Source organism: Eublepharis macularius, chromosome 7, assembly GCF_028583425.1.
Source record: "Eublepharis macularius isolate TG4126 chromosome 7, MPM_Emac_v1.0, whole genome shotgun sequence".
In the NCBI taxonomy this organism is placed as follows: Eukaryota; Metazoa; Chordata; class Lepidosauria; order Squamata; family Eublepharidae; genus Eublepharis; species Eublepharis macularius.
Genome location: NC_072796.1, coordinates 977,635 through 999,392, shown reverse-complemented (window position 1 = coordinate 999,392; position 21,758 = coordinate 977,635). Strand labels below are relative to the sequence as shown.

Genomic DNA, 21,758 nt, shown 5'->3' with positions numbered 1-21,758 from the left:
TTTTAAATGGACTAAAAAATACAGGAAGCACAAGGGAAACTTTAAAATATCAAGTAGGATTCACGATTCTCTGCAGAGTTTTTGTGTTAGTTATATTGCAGCATTCCCCCCGCCCCCCTCCTCACAAGTTTTTTTTTAAGGTATCAACGTTGCTATTTATATTTTTAATCAAGAAGGAAACTGGATTGGTTGCTGTTCAGCCAATCAGGGTGCCGGAGAATAAAGGGGAGGGTGAAAAGCAGGGCCACAGCCAGGCCTCACACCAAAGAAAACATTTTGCACGTCAAAAATATCCTAGTTTGACTTTGCTGGAAAAAAACCATCCAGATATGTGCACAGGGAGAAAAGCCGATTCTGCGGCAGATGTGGCCTTTCTCCAGGCGGAACACAAGGAAGTCTGGGAAGCAGTTTGGAGATGGAATCGGAGTAATTTGGTCCTGCGTGCATAACTCTGGGGAGAAATTCATGTAGTATGCAGCCAGAACCGATGGAAAAGCCGTGTGCCGAAAAGACCAGTGTTTGGGATAACACTCTCCGGCTTGTCTAACCCTTAAAGTGCCCTCTGAACTGGACGAGATGCTTAAAGATGTGAGGCCTCAATTGCCCGGCCTCGTCCTTCCACTTGTTCTCTCCTGCTGAGGGACGGTCTGTAGCGTATGTGGTTAAAACTTGCTTATTTTATTGGTGGTTCACACCATCCGCTCAGTGAAAAACCAAGCCTGCCTGGGTCTAAATTATGCTAGATTTTTATGCCTGCCTGACCAGTCTTGCAAAGCCTTTTGGGTAAAAACCTTAGATGAAAGTACAAGCAGAAAAGAATATCCTTTAACTTCTCAGAGCTTATTACCTGTCACAGGGGAGAGGCTCCCTAGGAACGGCTAAGGCACCCAAGGCCAGCCTGGCTGGACAATATTCCAGCTCATTAGCTTATCTGGACCAGCCTGGTAGAGGGGCCTGATTCAGCTGCAGAGGGTCACGTCCTTCTGTCCCAGGCATGTCCTGGGCCGTTTTCACACTACTAACCTGCTTCCGTAATGTTGCGAAACGTCGTGCAAAAAACGCGGAAGATAGCATCTTCTCGCGAGAGTTTTGTGCGACATTGCGCAAAACTCTCGTGAGAAAACGCTATCTTCCGCGTTTTTTGCGTGATGTTTTGCAATGTTACAGAAGCAGGTTAGTAGTGTGAAAACGGCCCTGATTTGTTAATTAAAATTGCTCCTGCTGCTAGGCTTTTGGGAATAAAGGTTCAGTTCAGACATGTATTTGTCTTGAGTTTGGGGTCTTGGCCACTTAGTTTGACAATAATGTTTTGATTTCCTGAAAATCCGTTGATGAACTCTACGTTACTTATACTGGCCAAAGATTCTGTCAGATATGTTTAAATGCTAGGTTATTTAGCTTTGTATTTTATCTATCCTTAATGCACACTTCTTTGTTTAGTATCTTCATCACTTATTAATAAGCACATAATATCCAGCACGTGGATGGCACCTCGTCCTCTTCTCTTTTCCATCAGATTCTGGGCATGCCACCGAGACCCTTAACTAGCATCTGCGCTGGGTGGTGGACTAGATGAAGGTGAGCAAGCAAGCGATCCAGAAAGACACAGGCATCCATAACTGGCAATCAGTTTACCTTGGAAAAGAAGTACAGCTGGTACTGGAAGGGACAATTCCCCCTTAGGACAGACTGTTTTAATAACTGAAATTGATACTGAATCACTCAAAAAAATTCCTACTGTCCAAAATTCTGTCTCTATGAGCTTTCTAGCGTAGAAGAAAGTCAAAATACTGAAGCAAAACACACACACAAGAAGCAGGCAGATCCATTCAGTAATGCTATGATTATGTGGTGCTATTGTTCCCTATTTACCACAGATCTCTGGAAAACCGGTGAAATGAAAAATAAAGAAACATTTTACGATACCTGTTCTTTCTCTCTGATCTTGTTCCTAGAGATTCGGCAAAAAGTTGCATCCCGAGTGGGTTTGGAAGAGATCTGATGCGATGGCATATTCATCACAACACCGACGTGTAACTAGTCTTCTTGAACTGAATTCCTGATAGGAAATCCATTATCTGCTTTTACCAGGCCATATACCTGCAACAAAGGATTAATTTGAAAATTAGAGGAACAAATAGCAAAGATAACTGGCAGGCCATACCTCAATGGCTGTTCATCAGTAATATTCTTGGCTCATAGGCAGAAATAGCGAAGGGAACATTTTAACAGCAAAACTTATCATATTCCTCCCAAAGGAAATCCAAATTAGCATTTTGAGTGTGCAAAGCTAAATAAGTACGACAACAACTTGTTCTAATCTATATATTTATCCAGTTACTCATCGCTCATTCAAAGACTAACATTTCTCTTGAAAACTCATATATTTGCTATAGAACAAGGCATTTTTGTATAATTCAGATATTAGAATCCATCCAGAATTACAAGCACACGTTTGGAGTCAAGCCTGCTTTAGAGAGTCTGCACGGTTTGTGGCCTCTTTCCCCAGTGAACTGAACACATTATGAGCCGCAGAAGAGCACAAATAAGGCAGCCGTATGTTTGCCGCTTTAGTCTGCTATCAGGATTACGTCTAGCTTGTTTTGTAAACTCAAGGAACTGCTGGCAGGAGGTCCACTTCATGCTCCTCCCACAGACATAAAAGACAAAGGCCACGCCCATCTGCGGATGGGATTTCCCCCTTGCAGGCAGAACAATTTTTAAAGGGTCTGCGTTGTGCCACAAGCATGCAGCCCACACCTAAGGAAGGTTTTCTTGGCTCCTTTCTTTGGTATTAGTCGAACAGATAGTTGGAGGAAATCGGCAGTAAGGTCCTTCTAGATGAGGCAGCTGCTGCTGCTGCGATTAGGGGTGAAGGGACAGCCCCACCCACTCCAGGTGCGCCCAATGAACAGCTGTTGTAGGTGGGGAAGCTCACGCTCAAAGCGTTTATAGGTTCCAAGGCAGACTCCGCGCATGCATACTTGAGATCCAGCATGTTTGGTGCACGGAGACCACGAAGAACCATCTATGGTCTCTGAGAGTTGAAACGAGGGAGGGGGGGCTGGGAAGTCAAACTCCGAGGGACCCTGCGTGTGCTCCAGATCGGGGCCGTGGGGCGAAACCAGGCAGGTCAAAGGGCATCAAATGATAAGGTACCGGTGTGTGATCCTGGCCAGACTTTTGTTTCCTCTTTCCTATTATATGCACTTCAAAATCTCTTTCCCCCCCCCTCCCCATTTTTTCACTAAATTGGCCATTGGAGGAGTTCTTTACATATACAAATGGTCATCAGGGGCGGCACCAGGGTCTCTGTTGCCCGAGGCTGCCCCTACGCACGCACGTGCATGCCCCAGACTGCATGACAACATCACTGCGCATGATGTCATCACACAGTAAGCCGGCCCCATTGGTGCGGCAGGCAGCTGGGACGGTGCGTGGAGGCTGTCTGCACTCCCAGTCGGGCGAGGCGGGTTGGCTGGGGAGGTGCACATGCATCCTCCCAGCCCTCCCGCTCCGTTGTTCCGCATGCTGCCCTGGATGCCTGCCGCACCTGGCCCACGGTGGCTGCACCCGGCCGGGGGCATGTGTTGGTGGTGGCGCGGGGTGGGAGGCCGGGCACGCTGCAGCAGCTGCGGGCCAGGCCCGGCAGGCAGCCGGGTGGCGCGCGAGCAGCTTCCGATCCCTCCTGCTCAGCCGCCAGCACTGCCGCCACCAGCTCCGTGGCACGCCCCCCCCCCCGCCCCAGCACCCCCTCTGGCACCCCTTCCGGTGCCTCAGCGCTCAAGGCGGGGGCCGGACTTGCCTCAATGGGCACGCCAGCCCTGGCTGTCATTAACTGTCCCCTGGGACAGGAAGGAGCACCGTGTGGCTGGCCTGCAACGAAGGTTAGACAAGGAGGGCTGCAGAAGCAATCTCTATTTGCCTCACAGTCACAAGGACGTTCAGGAGCCGAGCATCATTTCTGTGCACAGAAGACCCCCCTGTGCCTGTGAGGAGCCCCCTCTGAAAGGACACAAGAAGACCATGCCGAGGTACGAGGATTTGTCCCACGAGAGCCCACGAAGTGTAACCCCACCCCCAGCGCCTTGACTCTGGTAACACTGGGCTACACTACTAACAGTGGATCCCACAACCAGCTCCAAAGTGTCACTGAATGTCTCCAAATACTCTCACCAAAGAAGAACAGTAATAAGTACCACTGCATCTCAAGTGGGCATGTTTTATCAGTCATTCCTTAAAGTACCTGTGTAAGGAAGGGCAGCAGCAGCGACAGCTGACAACTCCAGCAAAGCCAGTTCACGGCTCATGATGCGGCTGCTTAGGGCACCAAGTAGGCAGAGAGCAGGCACGGTTTGCACCTGCGTCCGCCTCAAGCATCACTGCGGTCTGGGGGGGTTCTACGGTCTGGGGACACACTTCCTCCACAGCACACCTTTAGCATGAGCCAAATGAGCCCAGGAATGTTTTTCATGGTTGCAAAGACTGAACGACTCCAACTTCAGGAAAAGGAATTTTTAATCTTCAAGAATATAACATACAATTGATACAATGAGCAAATGCAAAATGCTACAGTATCTGAGCACAGAGAAAATGAAATGGGTCTAACCACATCCTTTCTTCCCCTGGGTCTAAGCATATCTGAGTGATGTTAGAGAGACAGGCAGAAATTTCCTAATAGTTCCTGATTTGCTGTTCAGGCTCTGTTCATCTCAGTTTTCCTTTCTTCTTTCACCTGTCACTATATCTGAGGTGCTTACATATGCCAACATTGTATATGCAATATCTTCTAGAACATACCTAAGGGTAGTTTATACTGGCAGATAGGTCTGTAGGTTAGAAAAACAATGGGCGGACATAAATCTGACAAAGAACAAACCTTTAAAAAAAAAATTGTAGGGGAACATTTTAACCCCTCTGATTTCTCTATCAGAGCTGTTATCCCAAATAGTAGTATTCAAGTGGGTGTATGGAACATGATATAGAGGAACATAAATTTATTCAGAAACTTAACTGTGTCACCATTATCTTGGTTGGTTCTCATTCTACAAGTGCTCAATATAGCACACGCTCAGCTTCCCCACGTGTCATCCTTATCGGTGAATGTCCCTTTAAGAATTCTTGCATAAACATTTCATCAGCTGATTTCCCAAGCTTGTAACGAAGAGTCCCACTAGCATTTGACAAAAACCAAGAGAGAAACCAAGGCGCCTCCGTCGGTTATCTTTACTTTTGCTTCTGCAGGTTAAGGATCACTAGTGCATTAGTTTCTCTGTTTCCTTATACATGACGTTGATTGTTCTTGTATCTCCTTATAATTACAATAAATACATTAAAAAAAAAGGATTACTAGTGCATTTGAGTGGAGGGGGAAGCACTCACTTTTGCTTCTTGCTGATTTAATACCGCTACCTTCATTGTTGCACAATTTGTTTTTGTGTGCTGTAAACTGCCTTCCTTGGGAGAAGAAAGGTGGCATAATATGTATATATTTTATACAACAAACTCAAGAACAAACCAATCTGCATCAAAATACATGCCGTTTATACACTATATTCCAGGGGCCACCAACCTTTTCTTTCATGATAGCTAAATCTGAGTGATGAAAAATATCCCGAGCTAATAAAACACTCTCTCTCTCTCTCTCTCTATTACTACTACAATAAATTTATATATTAAACTTTTCCCCTCCCCTGCCCCCAAAGGACTGTTCCTAATCTCCTTCACAGAGAGAAACATGGCGGGTCTCATCATGTTTTCCAGATTTTTCTAGGGGCTGTGAGCTGTCAGTAGCTCACCAATTACCTGTTGGAGACTCCTACTAGACACATTTTAAACTAATATATCATAGAACTTGGGTAAATTATATTACACAGCTTATAAGCCGAAGTGAACCTGTACTGGCCTGTACACATTGTGAGAGAAGAGATATTGCAAAACAGGCCACGGTACTTGCATCACTAACCGTGCAATCCTAAACAGAGTTACTCCAGTCTAAGACCACTGATTTCAATGGGATTAGACTGGAGTAGGATCGTACTGATTGTCTTTGGTATGCTGCTACTTTTTAGCAAACATATCCCGCTCCAATGTCCATAGGAATTTCTGTCCTTTCCCATATTGTACAAAGACAAGTCTGCTAACGCAGTCGTGCCAACTGGACATGCTTTTGAGATCATCACATTGTTCTGAGGCGGGAGTATGGCTTACTACTGGTTTCTGCTGTGGGGAAACTGCATGAGGGGATGAGGGAAAGGCCTTCTCCGACACCATATTCTCCTCCTAGAAACAGCAGCGCCAGCAGCAGCATTTAGGAAATTTAAAAAGTATTCAAGTAACCGTGGAGCGATAGGAAACACGCAATCCCCATCTGTAGGCTGGAGTCTACTGCCATTAACCGTACATTACTCTTCTGTCTTTATGGGTGGGAAGGTGAGGTTTCCGATCTCGGGGTCAAAAGGTCACCGGGCCTTGCGTCCAGACACGGTGCTTGAGAGCCTGCCCACGGAGGTGACCGAGGGCTGCATCACCGCGGCCTCCCGTTTCTCGGGGGGGGGGAGGCAATTTCGCCCCTCTGCTGCGTCCGATGTGATGGTCCCAACGCAGAGGCCGGACGGACTCACTCGCCCTCAAATGCTGCTCCAATCGAGAGGCGTGCTTAGACGCGTGACACAGGCTTGCGGTCTCCAAAACATGCCCTCCCTCCAGCCATCTTCATTCCGGAGTCCATACTTCTCTACATCAAAAGTAAACCCTCCCGGAGTGGAGGAGAGGAGCGAGTCTCCACAATTCAGAAGGATGCCACAGTTGTCAGGAAGGCATCAAACGCCACGGCTTTAAAGGAGTCCACAGCTCCAGACACCACACACAAGAGCTGTCTGAGCTACAACGTACTTTTGCAATGTTTAGGCATTTTGTATTGCAATCCCTGTGTTTACGAATCAGCCCCTACTGCTTCTTCTTGTCCCATATGTTGGGTTGACCATTCCTCCTTCCCTGTGCTGCCTTAACGTGAATGACGACTACCGATAAGTCAACCCTCCTAAGAATATGAGAAGAATTAAAGAGCCGGTGGACCCCCCCAGGGCACTGCTGGCGAGGGGCTGCTGACCCCCATAGCAAATACACCTACACTCTTCAACGGTCAACACCACACCTTGAAAACTCTGAAATTAAACACTAACATTAAAACAACACATGGAATTTCAGTCACTTGACAAAATCACAGCTTGTGCAGTGACTAACGGGAAGAACCTGGAGGCCTAGGCTCTTATATGCTGACTGCACCATTACAGACGGCATTGCCACGGCAGCTCTTCAGTTAAGGACCTGCAGTAACCAATTTAATAAGTAACCAGCAGCACAGAGTCCAGTAGCACCGTTAAAGACTAACCAACTTCATTGTAGCATACATAAGCTTTCAAGAGCCACAGCTCTCTTCGGCAGATGCAACCATATTGTAGCATAAGCTTTAGAGAGATGGCAACCGGTTGCATCTGACAAAGAGAGCTGTGGCTCTCAAAAGCTTGTGTATGCTACAATGAAGTTGGTTAGTCTTAAAGGTGCTACTGGACTCTTTGCTATTTTGCTACTGCAGACTAACACGGCTCACTCCTCTGCATCTTTCTACAGTAAGTTTCTCATGGTTCATTTCCCCCCATTCCTCAGCTTTGCTCCCTAATCCGTGCCTGTGTGTGCGGTGATGACGGTGGGGGGGGGGGGACAATGAGCAGCTGGCCATTGTAAGGAGGGTCTGGGGGATCTCCGATTCCTAGACCCCAGGGCAAACAAATGAGCGTCTTAATGTAGTTGTCCAGGCTGGAATAGAAACGGACCACCAGAAGCTCTGAAGACGGAGAGGGGAGAGCAAATGCTACCTTCAAATGTTTAGTAAACTGTACAGGATGTGGTCTGAGACACGCTGAAAACTTACTTGCTGCGCCATACACTATAGTCAGTATTTTAATGGATCCTATTTATGTCTAAGGCTGCACACATCTACATCATTCAAACACAACTATAAAAATACAGAGGAGATGCAGCAGGACTTGGGTAGACGGTGAGAGCGTAAGTGGTAGAAAACGGGAACTGCCAGGTGTGCTTACACGCAGTGCTACTTATCGGAGCCGATCCAGGGGGCAGCTGGACTCTTCAGACCTTAATCTGCACAGGCCATGGTGGGGTGTGACTGCGGCTAAAAACTAACAACTTCTGTTCCGGCTTGGATGCCGCACCTGAAACTGTATGCTTCGGCTGGGAGTGTCACGGCCAGCCTTTTGCCAAAGCTGTTTCTATATTAAAAGCTGGTATCTGTCACTGTCGCTCAACCCGTCCCTGGAAGCACGATAAGGGATCTCGTTTTATTTACTTTACGAGCCAGGAGCCTGCAAGGACTTGCGGAGGCCCCTCATCCCCCCTGGCAGCCTCATAGTCCCTCCCCCTTCCCTGCTTCTTTCTCTCCTTCACACGCACCCCCCCCCCAACCTACTTTTATCTGCCACCCTGATTTCCGCATTCTGTTCTCTGCCCCCCCCACCCTCCCCGGCAATCTCGCTCTGGGAAAACCCAGGCGAAGTTGTGCAGTGCCAGCTAAGCCTGCCCAAGTTGTGCAGCAACCCCCCCCCCAAAAGCTTCCAGGGGGCACCTCATGTCTCCCTGTATCTCCTGCCCGCGCTCCGTCCTCTTTCCCTCCTCCTCTCCCTCCCACCCACCCACCAAACTCCCTTTTCTCTGCACCCCCATGTTCAACTATATTATTTACTTCTCCCCAACGGGGACCAAAGCAGCTTGCATCATTCCCCTTTTTATTCTCACAACCACCCTGTGGGCTAGGCCAGGCTGGGAGTATGTGAAGGACTCAAAGTCACCCACAGTAAAGTGAGTATTCGAACCTTGGTCTCCCAGATCCTAGTCTGAAACTCTAACCACTAGGCTGACTTTTGTGGGATGGCTGCTGTTAAACAGTAGCAAATATAGGAGGGTCCTGACAAGAGTTAACAAGCAAGGAAAATCAAGACCACCTAACGACAAACCACTTCAACACAATCTTATATAAACATTCATATAATTAATACCATATAAGTTAATTGCCAGTATTTGTACAATTCATACAGTGTAATTATTAAATACCCATTCATTGCCAAATGCAATTTCAATGCATTCATACAGTCTTGGTAGCAGGACCTCTAAAGCGCTGAGTGCTAAGTGCAAAAGCATGTTAATTGTCCATGGCCGTATATCTGCCAGTCATAAATCAGTGAACAAAATAGTTTCATCCAATAAGTCAATATAAATGGTCACGGAGGCACTATAGGTCAAGAGGCACGTAGAAAGAAATATCCGTCTGACGGGAGGACCGGTTGGGGGTCCCGTTTCTGGGTTCCCCTTTTTCAAAGATGGTATATTAACTCGGACATTTCCTTCATTCAATTTAGACCTTGTGCAAAACACAAACAGTTAAATCACATAACATCACTTCATCCACACCCAGTATCAACAAAGTAACCATGGCACAAGACCCATAATTACTCACTATCACTTAAACCATCAATTATATAATGTCGGGTGCTGTTCAGAGCGAAGGTTGCATACTTGCACTGCTACATTCAATCAATATGTACTCAGTTGCCGTTTGCAATCAGTTACAGCTGGCAATCACAGCAGGGAGTCACCCTTCAAGGGAAATTGCCCCGGGATGCAGTCGCTACAGGAAACATGAGAAGTCAGTAGCAATGTTTAAACCGTTTGGAGTGACAGTATTCAGTTTGTAAATCCAAAAGGTCTCCCCTTCTGAGTAAATCTACATTAACGGCATCTGGAAAATGTTCCAGAGAGACATAAAGGATCGTGTATTTAAGGTCCATTTCCCTGTGTCCCCTTTCTGAACAGCACCCGACGTTATATAATTGATGGTTTAAGTGATAGTGAGTAATTATGGGTCTTGTGCCATGGTTACATTGTTGATAATGGGTGTGGATGTAGTGATATTGTGTGATTTAACTGTTTGTGTGCACAAGGTCTAAATTGAATGAAGGAAATGTCCGAGTTAATATACCATCTTTGAAAAAGGGGAACCCAGAAATGGGACCCCCAACCGGTCCTCCCGTCAGATGGATATTTCTTTCTATGTGAATGTTTATATAAGATTGTGTTGAAGTGGTTTGTCGTTAGGTGTTCTTGATTTCCCTTGCTTGTTAAACAGTAGCAAGCAGCCGGGTCTGGCTGAGTCACGCAAGTCACGCGGTAGCAAAATGCCCACAGCCACGGCCAGGCCTCACACCAAAGGAAGCATTCTGCACACCAAAAAAGTCCTAGTTTGACGTTGCTGGGAAAAAAACATCCAGGTATGTGCACAGGGAGAAAAGCCGATTCTGCGACAGATGTGGCCTTTCTCCATGCGGAACACAAGGAAGTCTGGGAAGCGGTTTGGAGACGGAATCAGAGTATTTTGTCCCTCGCTGATGCAAGTCACAGGGTAGCAAGTTGTCCCGTGGCTGCTGCCAAACCTGATCCTGAGGAGTCCTCCCTCAAAGGCCAAAACAGCTCAGGAAAGGGCCCACCCCCTGGAGGCATTAGGCAGCTGATGTGGGGGGGGGGGCAGATCAAATCAAGACTTCCCTCTTCAGTGCCTCTCCCCCCGCCTAATTGTGGGCACACCCAAAGCATCACTGTGGGCACACCCAAAGCTCCAGTCCAGGAAAAAGCTGTAGAAGCCAACATGACATATCCAGCAACTTTCTGTGTAACCACAAGATCTAGGGTGTGTGACCGGCACAGCCTGTCCAAAAATGTACCTGGAAAATACCATATTTTTATTTTGGGGAATATATTCAGGAATCCCAATCAAACCTAGGCTTCTCAACTAGACTGGTAGTGGTATTCCTGATTAATTCCAAAAATATTTGGAAATAACCGGCTCCCTTATTCCTTATAGAGGAATCTTTCTGGGAGGCTGGAAGGACCATTTTTGGAGCAAACTACACTAAAATCATAGCAGAGTGAGGGCTGGCCGGCCTCTGAAAACTCTCTACAAGTTTCAAAAAGATTGGGTTAAGGGGTCCAATTCTACAAGCCCCTGAACAAGGTGCGCCCAACCACTTTCCATGGTTTCCTATGAGGGGGTACCTTTCTCCAGGGCAAAGAGGCCAGTGCTAAACTCGCAAAGAGCAGCCACTGGTCCAAAGTCTCCCCAAAAGAACCAGCAAAGCCTGAGAGAACCGGAGAACCCCAGCTCAACCAACCCGGCGGCAGAAGTCACGCACTGCTGAAGCTGCAGCCTTCTGAGGCAGCCTTTTCCCCTGGGCTTTTGGAGGATTCTTTCCTAGGGAAATAGAGGGGAGGGGAGGGGCCTCTCTGGCAGCAACTTAGACACAGGCAATGGCAACCCACCTCTGCTTGCTTCTAGCCTTGAAAGCCCTTCAGGTTACCATAAAGTGGCTGTGACTTGGTGATGTGACAACATCTGGATCACGCCTTCCATACGGGTTGCTTTCAGCCCTCCTAGCCGTCTTGACATAACTGTCTATACACACAGGAAGTTGTGCCCAGGGGACTTCCGGTGCGGGATCCATGAAGGTCTAAAGGCTGAAATAATATTTACTGAAGAACTGGGAGGTGGGAGGAGAACTGTGGCAGTTTGAGAACTATTGAAAAATAATAAAATGCAGAGGGGGGTGATCTTACCGGTGGGTGGAGAGGTAAATGTGAATTTCTAAGCAGCTATTTTATTAGATTATCATATATATATATAGAAGAACAATAGAAAGTAATTAAGTATAGGGATAGACTAACTAATATCATTTCTGGTAATTGTACAATGTATTAAATTGAATGATTTGGTTTGAAGATATATAGGGGTTAAATTGATTGATGATTTTCGATGATAGTATAATTGCATAATCAAAGTAAAATAATTATATAACTAAAGTAGGACGAAGCTGAGATATGTAGAAAAGTAATATATAGAGTGCAAGTTAAATTGGTTGACTTGTATGAATTGTTCATAGAAATATCTGAAATTATGCAAAAGGGGACAAATTGTTTGTTTAATATGGTAGAAGGGACCGAAAGATAAAGTATAGAGTATCAAAATAGTTAAAGAATTATGATTAGAAGAAAGATATTGTTTAGTTATTATTCTTATTATTATTATGTCAATGTAAGTAAATAAGAGAATACAGCGGTAGAGAGATAAGCTTAGAAGAAATTGAATGTATACGTTAGTTAGACAGAATGAATTTAAAATGAGTAAGGGAAAAGGGACAAAGGGTTGGAAAACTGTTGGAAGTCAACAAAAAGGGGGGAAAGGGAGGGGGTTAGAATTAGGAAATAGGGGAATTGAATGTAATGTGGAATAATAATATGTCTAATCCAATAAAAATTTTATTAAAAACATGAAGGTCTAAAGCAGCTCTAAGAGCTGAGCTGTCCGTGCTGCTGTTTGTGGAGGCTGGAGGGGCACAGATTGTCCGCGGCCCCCTGTTCTCAGGCGGAGAACAGGCAAGTACGCACTGCATCTGAGGGCGCGTTGATCTCGGGTGGTGGGGGGCTCTAAGCAATGAGCTCCCTCCCGCCCTGGAGATCCCACCCGAAGACAGGTTTGCCAAGATCTCTGCAGCGGCTCTGGAGTCAATTGTATTGGCATAAGACCTGCATGCCCGAGCTTCGTTAAGCAGCAAGGGAAACGGATTCGTTTGATTAAAAGAAGCAGCGATTACAACCCAAGAAAAGACGCTTAAGAAGGTAAAGATTGCTCTCTCTCAAACCGGGACAGATTTAAGCAATTAATAAAGTTTAAAACTGGACTTAAAAACTACAACAGACTGATTAAGTGAAGGGGAAGATTCCGGCAAGGGAAAATCTAAAAAGCGACATTTTAAACAGTAGTTAAGGCGGAAAATTGGATATTGTTTACATACCTGAAGTGGGAAGAGATACTGGACTGTGGGAAAGCTTGAATATCGCGAGAACTGCTGCAAACATTAAAGAAACAGGAAGTACGTCAGGACCATAAAGAGACTGGCAAGAGGCGTTCTGTGTTAATACAGGAAGTGGAAGTTCGCCATTTCGGAGAAGGGCAAAGTTTTGGCTTCAAGGAAACAGGAAGTAGGACATCTTGGAAGAAGGTAAGGGCGTTTGCTTCAAGTTAAAACCATAGAGAAAAAACGCCCGACATTTTGGACTGAGCAAAACAACTTTTAACAAAAACTGAGTAAATTGGGACTTTTTAAAGCAATTGGAAGTAATAAATCAGCGCCACGGATTTAAGGAAAAGGGCAGACTCGTGGGAGTGTGGTAAATCTAGCCCCACGATGTCGAAGAAGGAGTGGCAAGCTGCGATGGAGAATCTGGATAAAAAAGTTTCTGAAGTTACAGAAGGCAATAAAGAGCTCAAAGGTATGATACAGGAGATGGCAAAAGACTTTAGAGACTTTAAAGAGACACTTAAATCGGAAATGGCAGAGCTGGTAAAAGACATATCAGATACGCAGCAGAGAGCGAAGGTAGTAGAAAACACGATGGATCTGCAGAGGACAGAGATGAGAGGACTGAAAGCGAGAGTGACCATCGCGGAAAGTAAACAAATGGAAAAACAGCTAAGATTTCGTTCGATCCCGGAAACAGAGGAAAAGACCGCCCGAGAGCAGATTACAGAAATTTTGGCAGAGTACCTGGGGAAGGAGGAAGAGGAAATTGCAGCTCTCCTAGATGTGGTGTACAGAATTAATTCAAAATTTGCGTCTCAGAGGAAGTTACCAAGGGAAATGATTGTGCAATTTACGACAAGAAATACAAGAGAACTAATTGTGACCAAATTGACATGGATAAAGGATTGGATAATGTTGAAAAATCGCAAGCTTCTGGCATTGGAAGGTTATAAGAAAATATTTGGATGGCATGCATACTTATGGTACGATAAAATAAAAGCAGACTCTCTGTTTCTGCATCACTATATTAGAAGAAGCCTCTTCACAATCTGGAAGAAATATAAGATGTATCTGGAAGATCAAATCCCCTCTTGGGTGGTCCCGTATGAAGTAATAGACCCGAGAACTGTCGAGAACGAACAGCAACGTTTAACTTATAAGGAGATAACACAAATACAATATTCAACATTAAGAATAAAGTCACAAGAAGAATTGTCTCCTTGCTATAGTTGGTTTCAATACAGACAGATAAGGGATCTTTATAAATCGGACTGTTCAAGGGGAGGAATAAGAATGGAAAATACAGAATTGGAAGAAGTAATGCTACAAGAAGGCAAGAAACAAATCTCAAAGATCTATAAGATACTTCTAAAATGGTACACTGAGGATGAAACAGTGAAAGTACAGATGGTGAAGTGGGCAATAAATTTTCATAAAGAAATAGCAATGGAGGCATGGGAGCACTTGTGGAAGAATACAATTAAGATTACAACGTGTACGAATATTAAAGAAAATGTATACAAGATGATATACAGATGGTACCTAACACCGAAGAAAATTGCGCTGGGGAACGCTAAAATGTCAGATAAGTGCTGGAAATGCAAAAAGCACGAAGGATCATTATACCATATGTGGTGGACTTGTGAAGTAGCGAAGCAGTACTGGGGAGATATAATAGAAGTAATTAATGAGGTGTTACAAACCCAAATAAATAAGAACCCAGAACTGCTGCTACTAAATTTGGGAACAGAGAATGTTCCAGTGCAAAATAGAACATTGTTATTTTACATGACAGCTGCAGCAAGATTACTGTATGCGCAGAAATGGAAAGTGCAAGAAGTACCTACTGTAGAGGACTGGATTTACAAATTGCTGTACATGGCAGAGATGGATAAAATGATAAGAAAACTTAAAGACCTAGATCCGGGACAGTATTTGGCGGACTGGGCGAAACTGAAACAATTTTTGGAAAAAAAATGGGATGTGAAAGGAGAACTGTGGCAGTTTGAGAACTTTTGAAACAAGACATTTTAAACAGAAGAGAGAAGTGACTTTACCATTAAGAATTTATATCTATTTTAATCTAAGCTTGGATTATAATATAGCAGAAGAGGGATGAAATTTAGAACTGATTTTTTAAAGAATAAGATAGGGAGGTTATGATAAGTAATACCTTTATCAGAGTATATGAATAAGGGAATAGTTAAACAAACATACTGATGGGGCATACTATATATACTATTATGTTGGTAGATTAGATTGTATATTATATAATGAATGTGCAGTATGGTGCTGTGTGCGGTGCCACATTGGTGGCAGGGTGCACAGTAGGGGTGTTAATACATATTATAATGACAATAGTATATTTGATAGAATATATGTTTAAAAGAAATAGAATATGTTTAAACTAAGACTTTTGTTATATATTATATTATATCATACTGGTCTACATTGAGGGGTATAAGATTTATACTATATTGATAGTATAATTGATAGATGTATATTACACTGATAGAATATTTGATAGTATAATTGATAGAAGCATGCTATATTGATAGGGTATTTGATATATATGATAGAATACCTGGGGAAAAAAATTAGAATGTGCTTAGACTAAGGGAATTATCAAGTAATAAGAGGGGGTAAGGGTTGGAAAGCTGTTGGAAGTCGATAGAGAGGGGGGAGGAAAAGGGTGGGGGATAGGGTTAATTAGATATTGAGGGAATGTATGTATTGAATTTGGAAAGTATACTCAGCAATAAAATTTTCTAAAAAAAAAAAGGAAGTTGTGCCCAGGACTCACCTGGATCTCTTGGCATGGCGAGCACCTGTTGTCTGTACAACTCTGGGCTTAGTTCAAATCCCAGCCTTGCTTCCTATTTAAAGAAGCCAATTGCAGAGCTCTCCCTCCAGCCTTTCTCTCAGAAGGTCTGAAATGTGACCACAAATATGAGAACCTACAGCTTTCAAATAGTCCACTTTGGCACATGTTGAATAGAGCGTGCACCTCAGTGTTTATCAGGAATAATTCTGCATTCTCATCACTGCTGAACTCAACAGGGGCAGGAATGGTTTCGTTTCCCTCCTTCCTCCGCCTTCGTGTCACACCTTCCGTAGCTTTTCAGTGAGCCATGCATGTGCCCTCTCTGCCTGCATACGCTGTCAGGTCCAATGTATATGTAAACTGTACTGACTCCATTTTCTAATGCTTCTAGTGTTTAAGTGCTTTCCCACAGGTGCACCACTTCCCAGGCAGATCTCTCACCGGAGGAGATTGTTTTGTCTAACGCCGTTCCACCAAGCATTGGCCTTGAGAGAGAGCAACTTCCCAAGACTGAAAGATATTGTTTTGAGAACTGTGGAGGGAGGCTGGTTCAGTGGGTAACTGTTACTCTGTACCTTATGCTTTGCCCTTCATTGGTAACAATGATCGTGTACCATCCTGAGTCTCCTATTCAGGACAGTGGACTATAATGGACCTTTTCTGCAGTAAAGTTTCCTTATTCAAACAATGGACTCTTGTTTGCTTTTGAAGGGGAACCTGTAGGAAGAGCCTTATCTAGCCACAGTCTGACATTTTGTTACCAATCATGCCTGAGTCGGGCCCAGCGGAATCCAAAGTTGTCCCGGACAGGGATCCTTTGTTTGGTCCGTATGCGTCTCCCGACAATCAACCAGCGCAACACCAAGAACCTCAGGAACCGGTGCCAGCCGGGACCGGAGCTTCGACCACTACTCCGCCTCTCATCGATCTCGGCAGTGAGGGGACAAGGCCGACGGCTGCCGCTCTCCCCTTGATCTCGTTACCTACGCCGTCGGAGTGGGGGGCCAGACCCCGAGAAACGAGAGAGCGCCGGGCCAGTGGGCTACATCCACGAGCTTCCATGGATGGGCGCCGAAGCCTAGTGACTGTCCCTGAATTGGACAGCAGCCAACCGTGGCTGTTTTGGAACAGGACGACCGAACAGACGGACGGGGACACATCCCGCCGCGGCGCCCTGAGTTGGGATTATTCGGAACTTGCCCCGTGGAAAGAGCCAACGGAAGTTCCTGAACAAAGTTGGGTGCAGATGCAAAGTCGCACCCATGCTGTGGATTCCGGCATCTCGGCAGTGACGGGCCTAGCCAAAGGAATTCTAGCAGCGAGATCGCAAGTCGATCACGGAGACCCTCCGTCTTGGGGGCCGTTTTCCCCGGTGACTGCAACTGAGGGAGGTTCCACGATGGGGCAACCGGGTCCAAGTAGAATGCAACAGTTGGAAGCTAAACTGATCGACATGGAGGAAAGTTTGGCTCATGCCATTCATCTAATCGCAGCGATGGGGGCAGGAGAGAGCCTATCACCAGAAGAAATGGCTGTACAAATAGCTACTCTCCAAAGCGTTATTTCCTATCCGATGGATGTCGCCCCGTGGCAGCCGCTGCCTTCAGGTGAGGAGGAATCCTGCCCTGGGGAACCAGGGGAACCCCCCGCGGAACTTCCTAAACTAGACGAAGTCCCGCCTTGCAGGGATACTCCAGTTGAGGTACCTGGAGAAGCCCCAACGGAAACCCCTAAACAGGACGGGGATCCACCTCCCGAGGAGACTCCAGCTGAGGGGCCTAGAGACGGGGAAGAAGGGCCAAGCCGTCCACCCGTGCCGCTGGTGATACCCCCTCCCGCTTCTCCAATAACGGTCCGGCCGGATCAGTCAGAAGGACCTCCGGCTCCTCCTAGGGAGGAATTGCCTCAGCAACCGCCAGAAGTTGTCCCCATTCAGCAAATCCCAAGGGAAGGGCTACCGGCGCCTCAAGATCAGCCTCTGCTTCCCAGAGTAACGACGCCGGGAGGGGCAAGCCCGCGCGGTCCACCACCCATCAGGCCTTCGCCGCTGCGGCCCCTTCCGCTTCGACCACAACTAATACCTTTACAGCAACCAATACGTTTGCCACCGGACCAACCCGTAGTACCACCTCCAAATCAACCGGTGGGGCCTACACCATTACGACCCCACCAACCCGCCCCTCAGCGGCCGATCATGACCCAACCGCGACGGCCACCTGCACCTCAACCGCTACTGCCGGCGCCTCCGGTGTTGCCACCGCCAGCCCGGCCGCGGTTGCCGCCGCCTGCTCGGCCAGCGTTACCGCCACCGGCCCAACCAAGACCGCCACCGCCAGCTCAGCCGGTGATGCCGCCGCCAGCGCAACCAGCACCGTTGCCACAACCGGGTCCCCAACGACCCATCCTCATACCTCAAAGGCCATTGATGCTTCCGACGGACTTTTACCCTGCACCGGCTCCGAGACAAGACCTCCCGATGGGCTGGGTGAAACTGGAAGCTACTTTTGATGGAGATCCCTCCAAGCTAGGATTTTTTCTAGTGCAAGTGGTGCAATTCTTCAACCGGTGGGGACACCTCTTTGGTAGCGAGGCCAGCCAAATTGAGCATCTCGGTTCTCGCTTGCAAGGCAAAGCTGCGGATTGGTATGTAGGTCTCTACAATATTGGGGCCCCAGAACTGAATACTCTCCAGGGGTTGGTGGATGCTATTCGTGCACAATACGAGGACCCCTTAGAGGAAACTAGGGCCCGAACGGAATTGCAAGCCATTAGACAAGGCAGCATGCCGGCAAGAGACTATATTACGAAATTCCGACAACTAGCTGCCAAATGCCCTAGGTGTGAGGAATCCACCAAGATTATCCTATTCAAGCAAGGGCTAAACCCGAGACTTTTAGATAGAGCCCTTATGCAGGACAATCCTCCTACGCTATTAGGCTGGATCCAACTTGCATGCGAAGTTGAGAATCGCATCTTGGAAGTCCGTTTGGTTGAACAACAACAACAAACGGGACAAAGGAGACCCTTGACTCTACAGAGGGGAGGACGGGGCGCTGGATACGCCCCTCGTGGAGCGAGAGATGCTAGATGGCAGCAAGGGCTGTGTTTGCAATGCGGACAAGCCGGTCACTTTGCAGCACAATGCCCCTACCGGCCTGTGCAAAGACCTCCACTCCAACTACGGCGTTCAACCCTGGCTCCATTTCCTACTCTCCAACGCCCGACTCCAGCTCCACGAGCGCACAGAGGTCGCGGCGCTTCCCAGCGACCAGCTTCAGAAAGGGGGCTGGAGGCGGAAGAGGTGATAGAATACGACCCCGCTTCCCCAGGTGTAGAGGGGAATCCAGAAAGCCCCTCGTCGGGAAACGAAATGGATCTGTCGTAAAAGGGCCCAAACGACAGATCCACCCCAAGCCCGTCCCAACACGGGACCGGCCGCCTGGGTCCATACTATTCATGCCAGTGACTTTACTGAACCCGGAGAGGAAGATGCACATTCGTGTACAAGCCCTTATTGACTCGGGCTGTTCAAGAGATATCATCGCCCCAGCCTTAGTCAACGGATTGGTCCTGCCAGTCCGCGAATTGAAGAACCCAGTTATTTTTGAACAAATGGATGGCACTAACATGAACCCTGTTACCACCGAGACCATTCCAGTGGTCACAGGCATGGGCCAACACTGGGAGAAGAGATCTTTCGTTATTAGCTCGACGGCCAAATACCCGTTAATCTTAGGCAGCAAGTGGCTCTGTGATCACAACCCCCACATTAATTGGGCAGAAGGATGCGTCACCTTCAATCACGCGAACTGTAAAACCCATCGATGGGACCAAAATTGGGGCGCTGATCCATCCCACACCGAAACGGCTCTTCTCACCCGGGAGGACATAAAACAAATTCCTGAATATTATTGGCCGTTCCTGAACGCTTTCTCCGAAAAGGAAGCAGATACCTTGCCCCCGCACAGAAGAACCGACTGCGCAGTAGAGATATTACCGGGGGCCTCCCTGCCCAAAGGCCGACTCTACCCCATGAATCCCCGTGAACGGGAGGAGCTCCGGAAATTCATCGACACCAATCTCCAAAGGGGATTCATCCGCCCAGCCAATAGTCCCCATGCGGCTCCAGTTCTCTTCGTGAAGAAAAAAGATGGGGGACTCCGACTATGCACGGACTTTAGAGGACTTAATGCTGTGTCAACCAACAACGCCTATCCCATCCCGCTCATCCGAGACCTACTCAACGTCGTGGCCCAAGGTAAGATCTTTACGAAATTAGATTTGAAAGATGCTTACTTCCACGTTCGAATAAAGGCAGGGGATGAATGGAAAACAGCGTTTAATACGCCCCTCGGACAATTTGAATACTTAGTTATGCCGTTTGGTTTGGCGGGAGCCCCCTCCGTTTTTATGTCCATGATAAACGAAGTTTTACATGAATTCCTCTATAAAGGAGTTGTGGTGTACCTTGATGACATATTAATTTACTCAGACACTGAGGAGGACCACATCCAACTAGTTCAAAAGGTTCTGGCTGCATTAATGAAAAATAAACTGCCCATCAAGTTAGCCAAATGTGAATTCCATAAAACCGAACTCACCTACCTTGGTTACTGTATTTCCTCAGAGGGTTTGAAGATGGATCCATCTAAAATACAAGCGATCCAAGAATGGCAAACTCCCACTACCCGTAAGGAACTACAGTCCTTCCTGGGTTTTGCCAACTTTTACAGAGACTTTATTGCAAATTTCGCCCAAATCACGCTCCCCCTGACAGACCTATTAAGAACCAAAGACAAAGGGGACCAGGCAAAGAAACCCTCCTCCAAAATACAATGGACTTCCAATTGCCAAACAGCCTTTGACTGCCTGAAAAAACAGTTCGTTTCAGAACCCGTCCTCTCCCACCCCGACGAAAACTCTCCCTTCATAGTGCAGGTCGACGCCAGCGATACGGCCATTGGGGCGGTTTTACTGCAGAAGGGGGAGGATGAAAGGCTACGGCCTTGTGCATTCCTTTCGAGGAAGTTCTCTGAGGCTGAAAGGAATTGGAATGTATGGGAGAAGGAAGCTTTTGCTGTCAAAGCAGCCCTCACAAACTGGCGACATTGGCTAGAAGGGGCGAGACACCCTTTCGAGGTGTGGACGGATCATAAAAATCTGGAGGCCCTTCGAAGCCCCCGCAGACTGAATGCCAAACAGTTACGATGGGCAGAGTTCTTTTCCAAATTCAATTTCACCCTAAATTACCTCCCGGGCAAAACTAATTTTCTGGCCGACGCCCTGTCGCGCATGCCCCAACACAAAAGCAAACGGGAGGAGACTATAGACACTGTCTTCTCACCTAAGCAGTTGGGAGGCGTGGTAACTACCCGCAGCCGAGCGCGCCAGCCCCTCCCACACAGCCAAGACTGGAAAACGAAACTTAAAGCTGAAGTGGAAAAGGAGGGGGATAAAGCGCCCAAAACGAAACTGATTCAATCCCCACAGGGGGACTGGTTGGCCGGGACCAAATTCTATGTCCCCGGCAGCCTCCGCCGGGAGGTCTTGCAGCGATGTCACGATGCCCCCACGGCCGGTCATTATGAGTACCTAAAAACGTTGCATCTGATACAACGGCAATTCTGGTGGCCGGGCATGCGCAAAGACATTTCCCAATATGTTGGTTCCTGCCCCATTTGCCTCAGCGCCAAAACTCGGAAAGGAAAACCTCCGGGCCTCCTGCAGCCGTTAGAAACACCTAACCGACCTTGGGAAATAATCTCCATGGACTTTATCACTGATCTGCCCGATTCAAAAGGACATAATTGCATTTTAGTAGTGGTAGATCTGTTTTCCAAACAAGCACATTTTATTCCATGTACTGCTGTACCCACTGCGCGGAAATTGGCAGATTTATTCTTAAAACACATCGTAAAATTACATTCTTTTCCGTCCAAGGTGATTTCGGATCGCGGCGGACAATTCGTTGCCAACTTCTGGCGGGAGCTTTTGCGAATGTTGAATAT

General features: G+C 46.9%; 1 protein-coding gene across 5 annotated transcripts in view; it reads right to left on the bottom strand.

The window, feature by feature from the left end:
• The window catches only part of LOC129333178 (uncharacterized), a 67,020-nt gene that overhangs the window by 30,775 nt on the left and 14,487 nt on the right, over positions 1-21,758 (bottom strand). For 4 of the 5 annotated variants that reach the window (XR_008597403.1, XM_054984655.1, XM_054984651.1 and 1 more), the window contains exon 2: positions 1,927-2,100. Coding sequence is in view for 4 of the 5 variants with exons in the window: in XM_054984651.1 (XP_054840626.1) it covers positions 1,927-2,019 (93 nt within the window). In the remaining variant the exon portion in view is untranslated. Of the gene's footprint in view, positions 1-1,926; positions 2,101-15,729; positions 16,059-21,758 lie in introns of those variants that run through there. The other variant, XM_054984652.1, reaches the window with a different exon arrangement.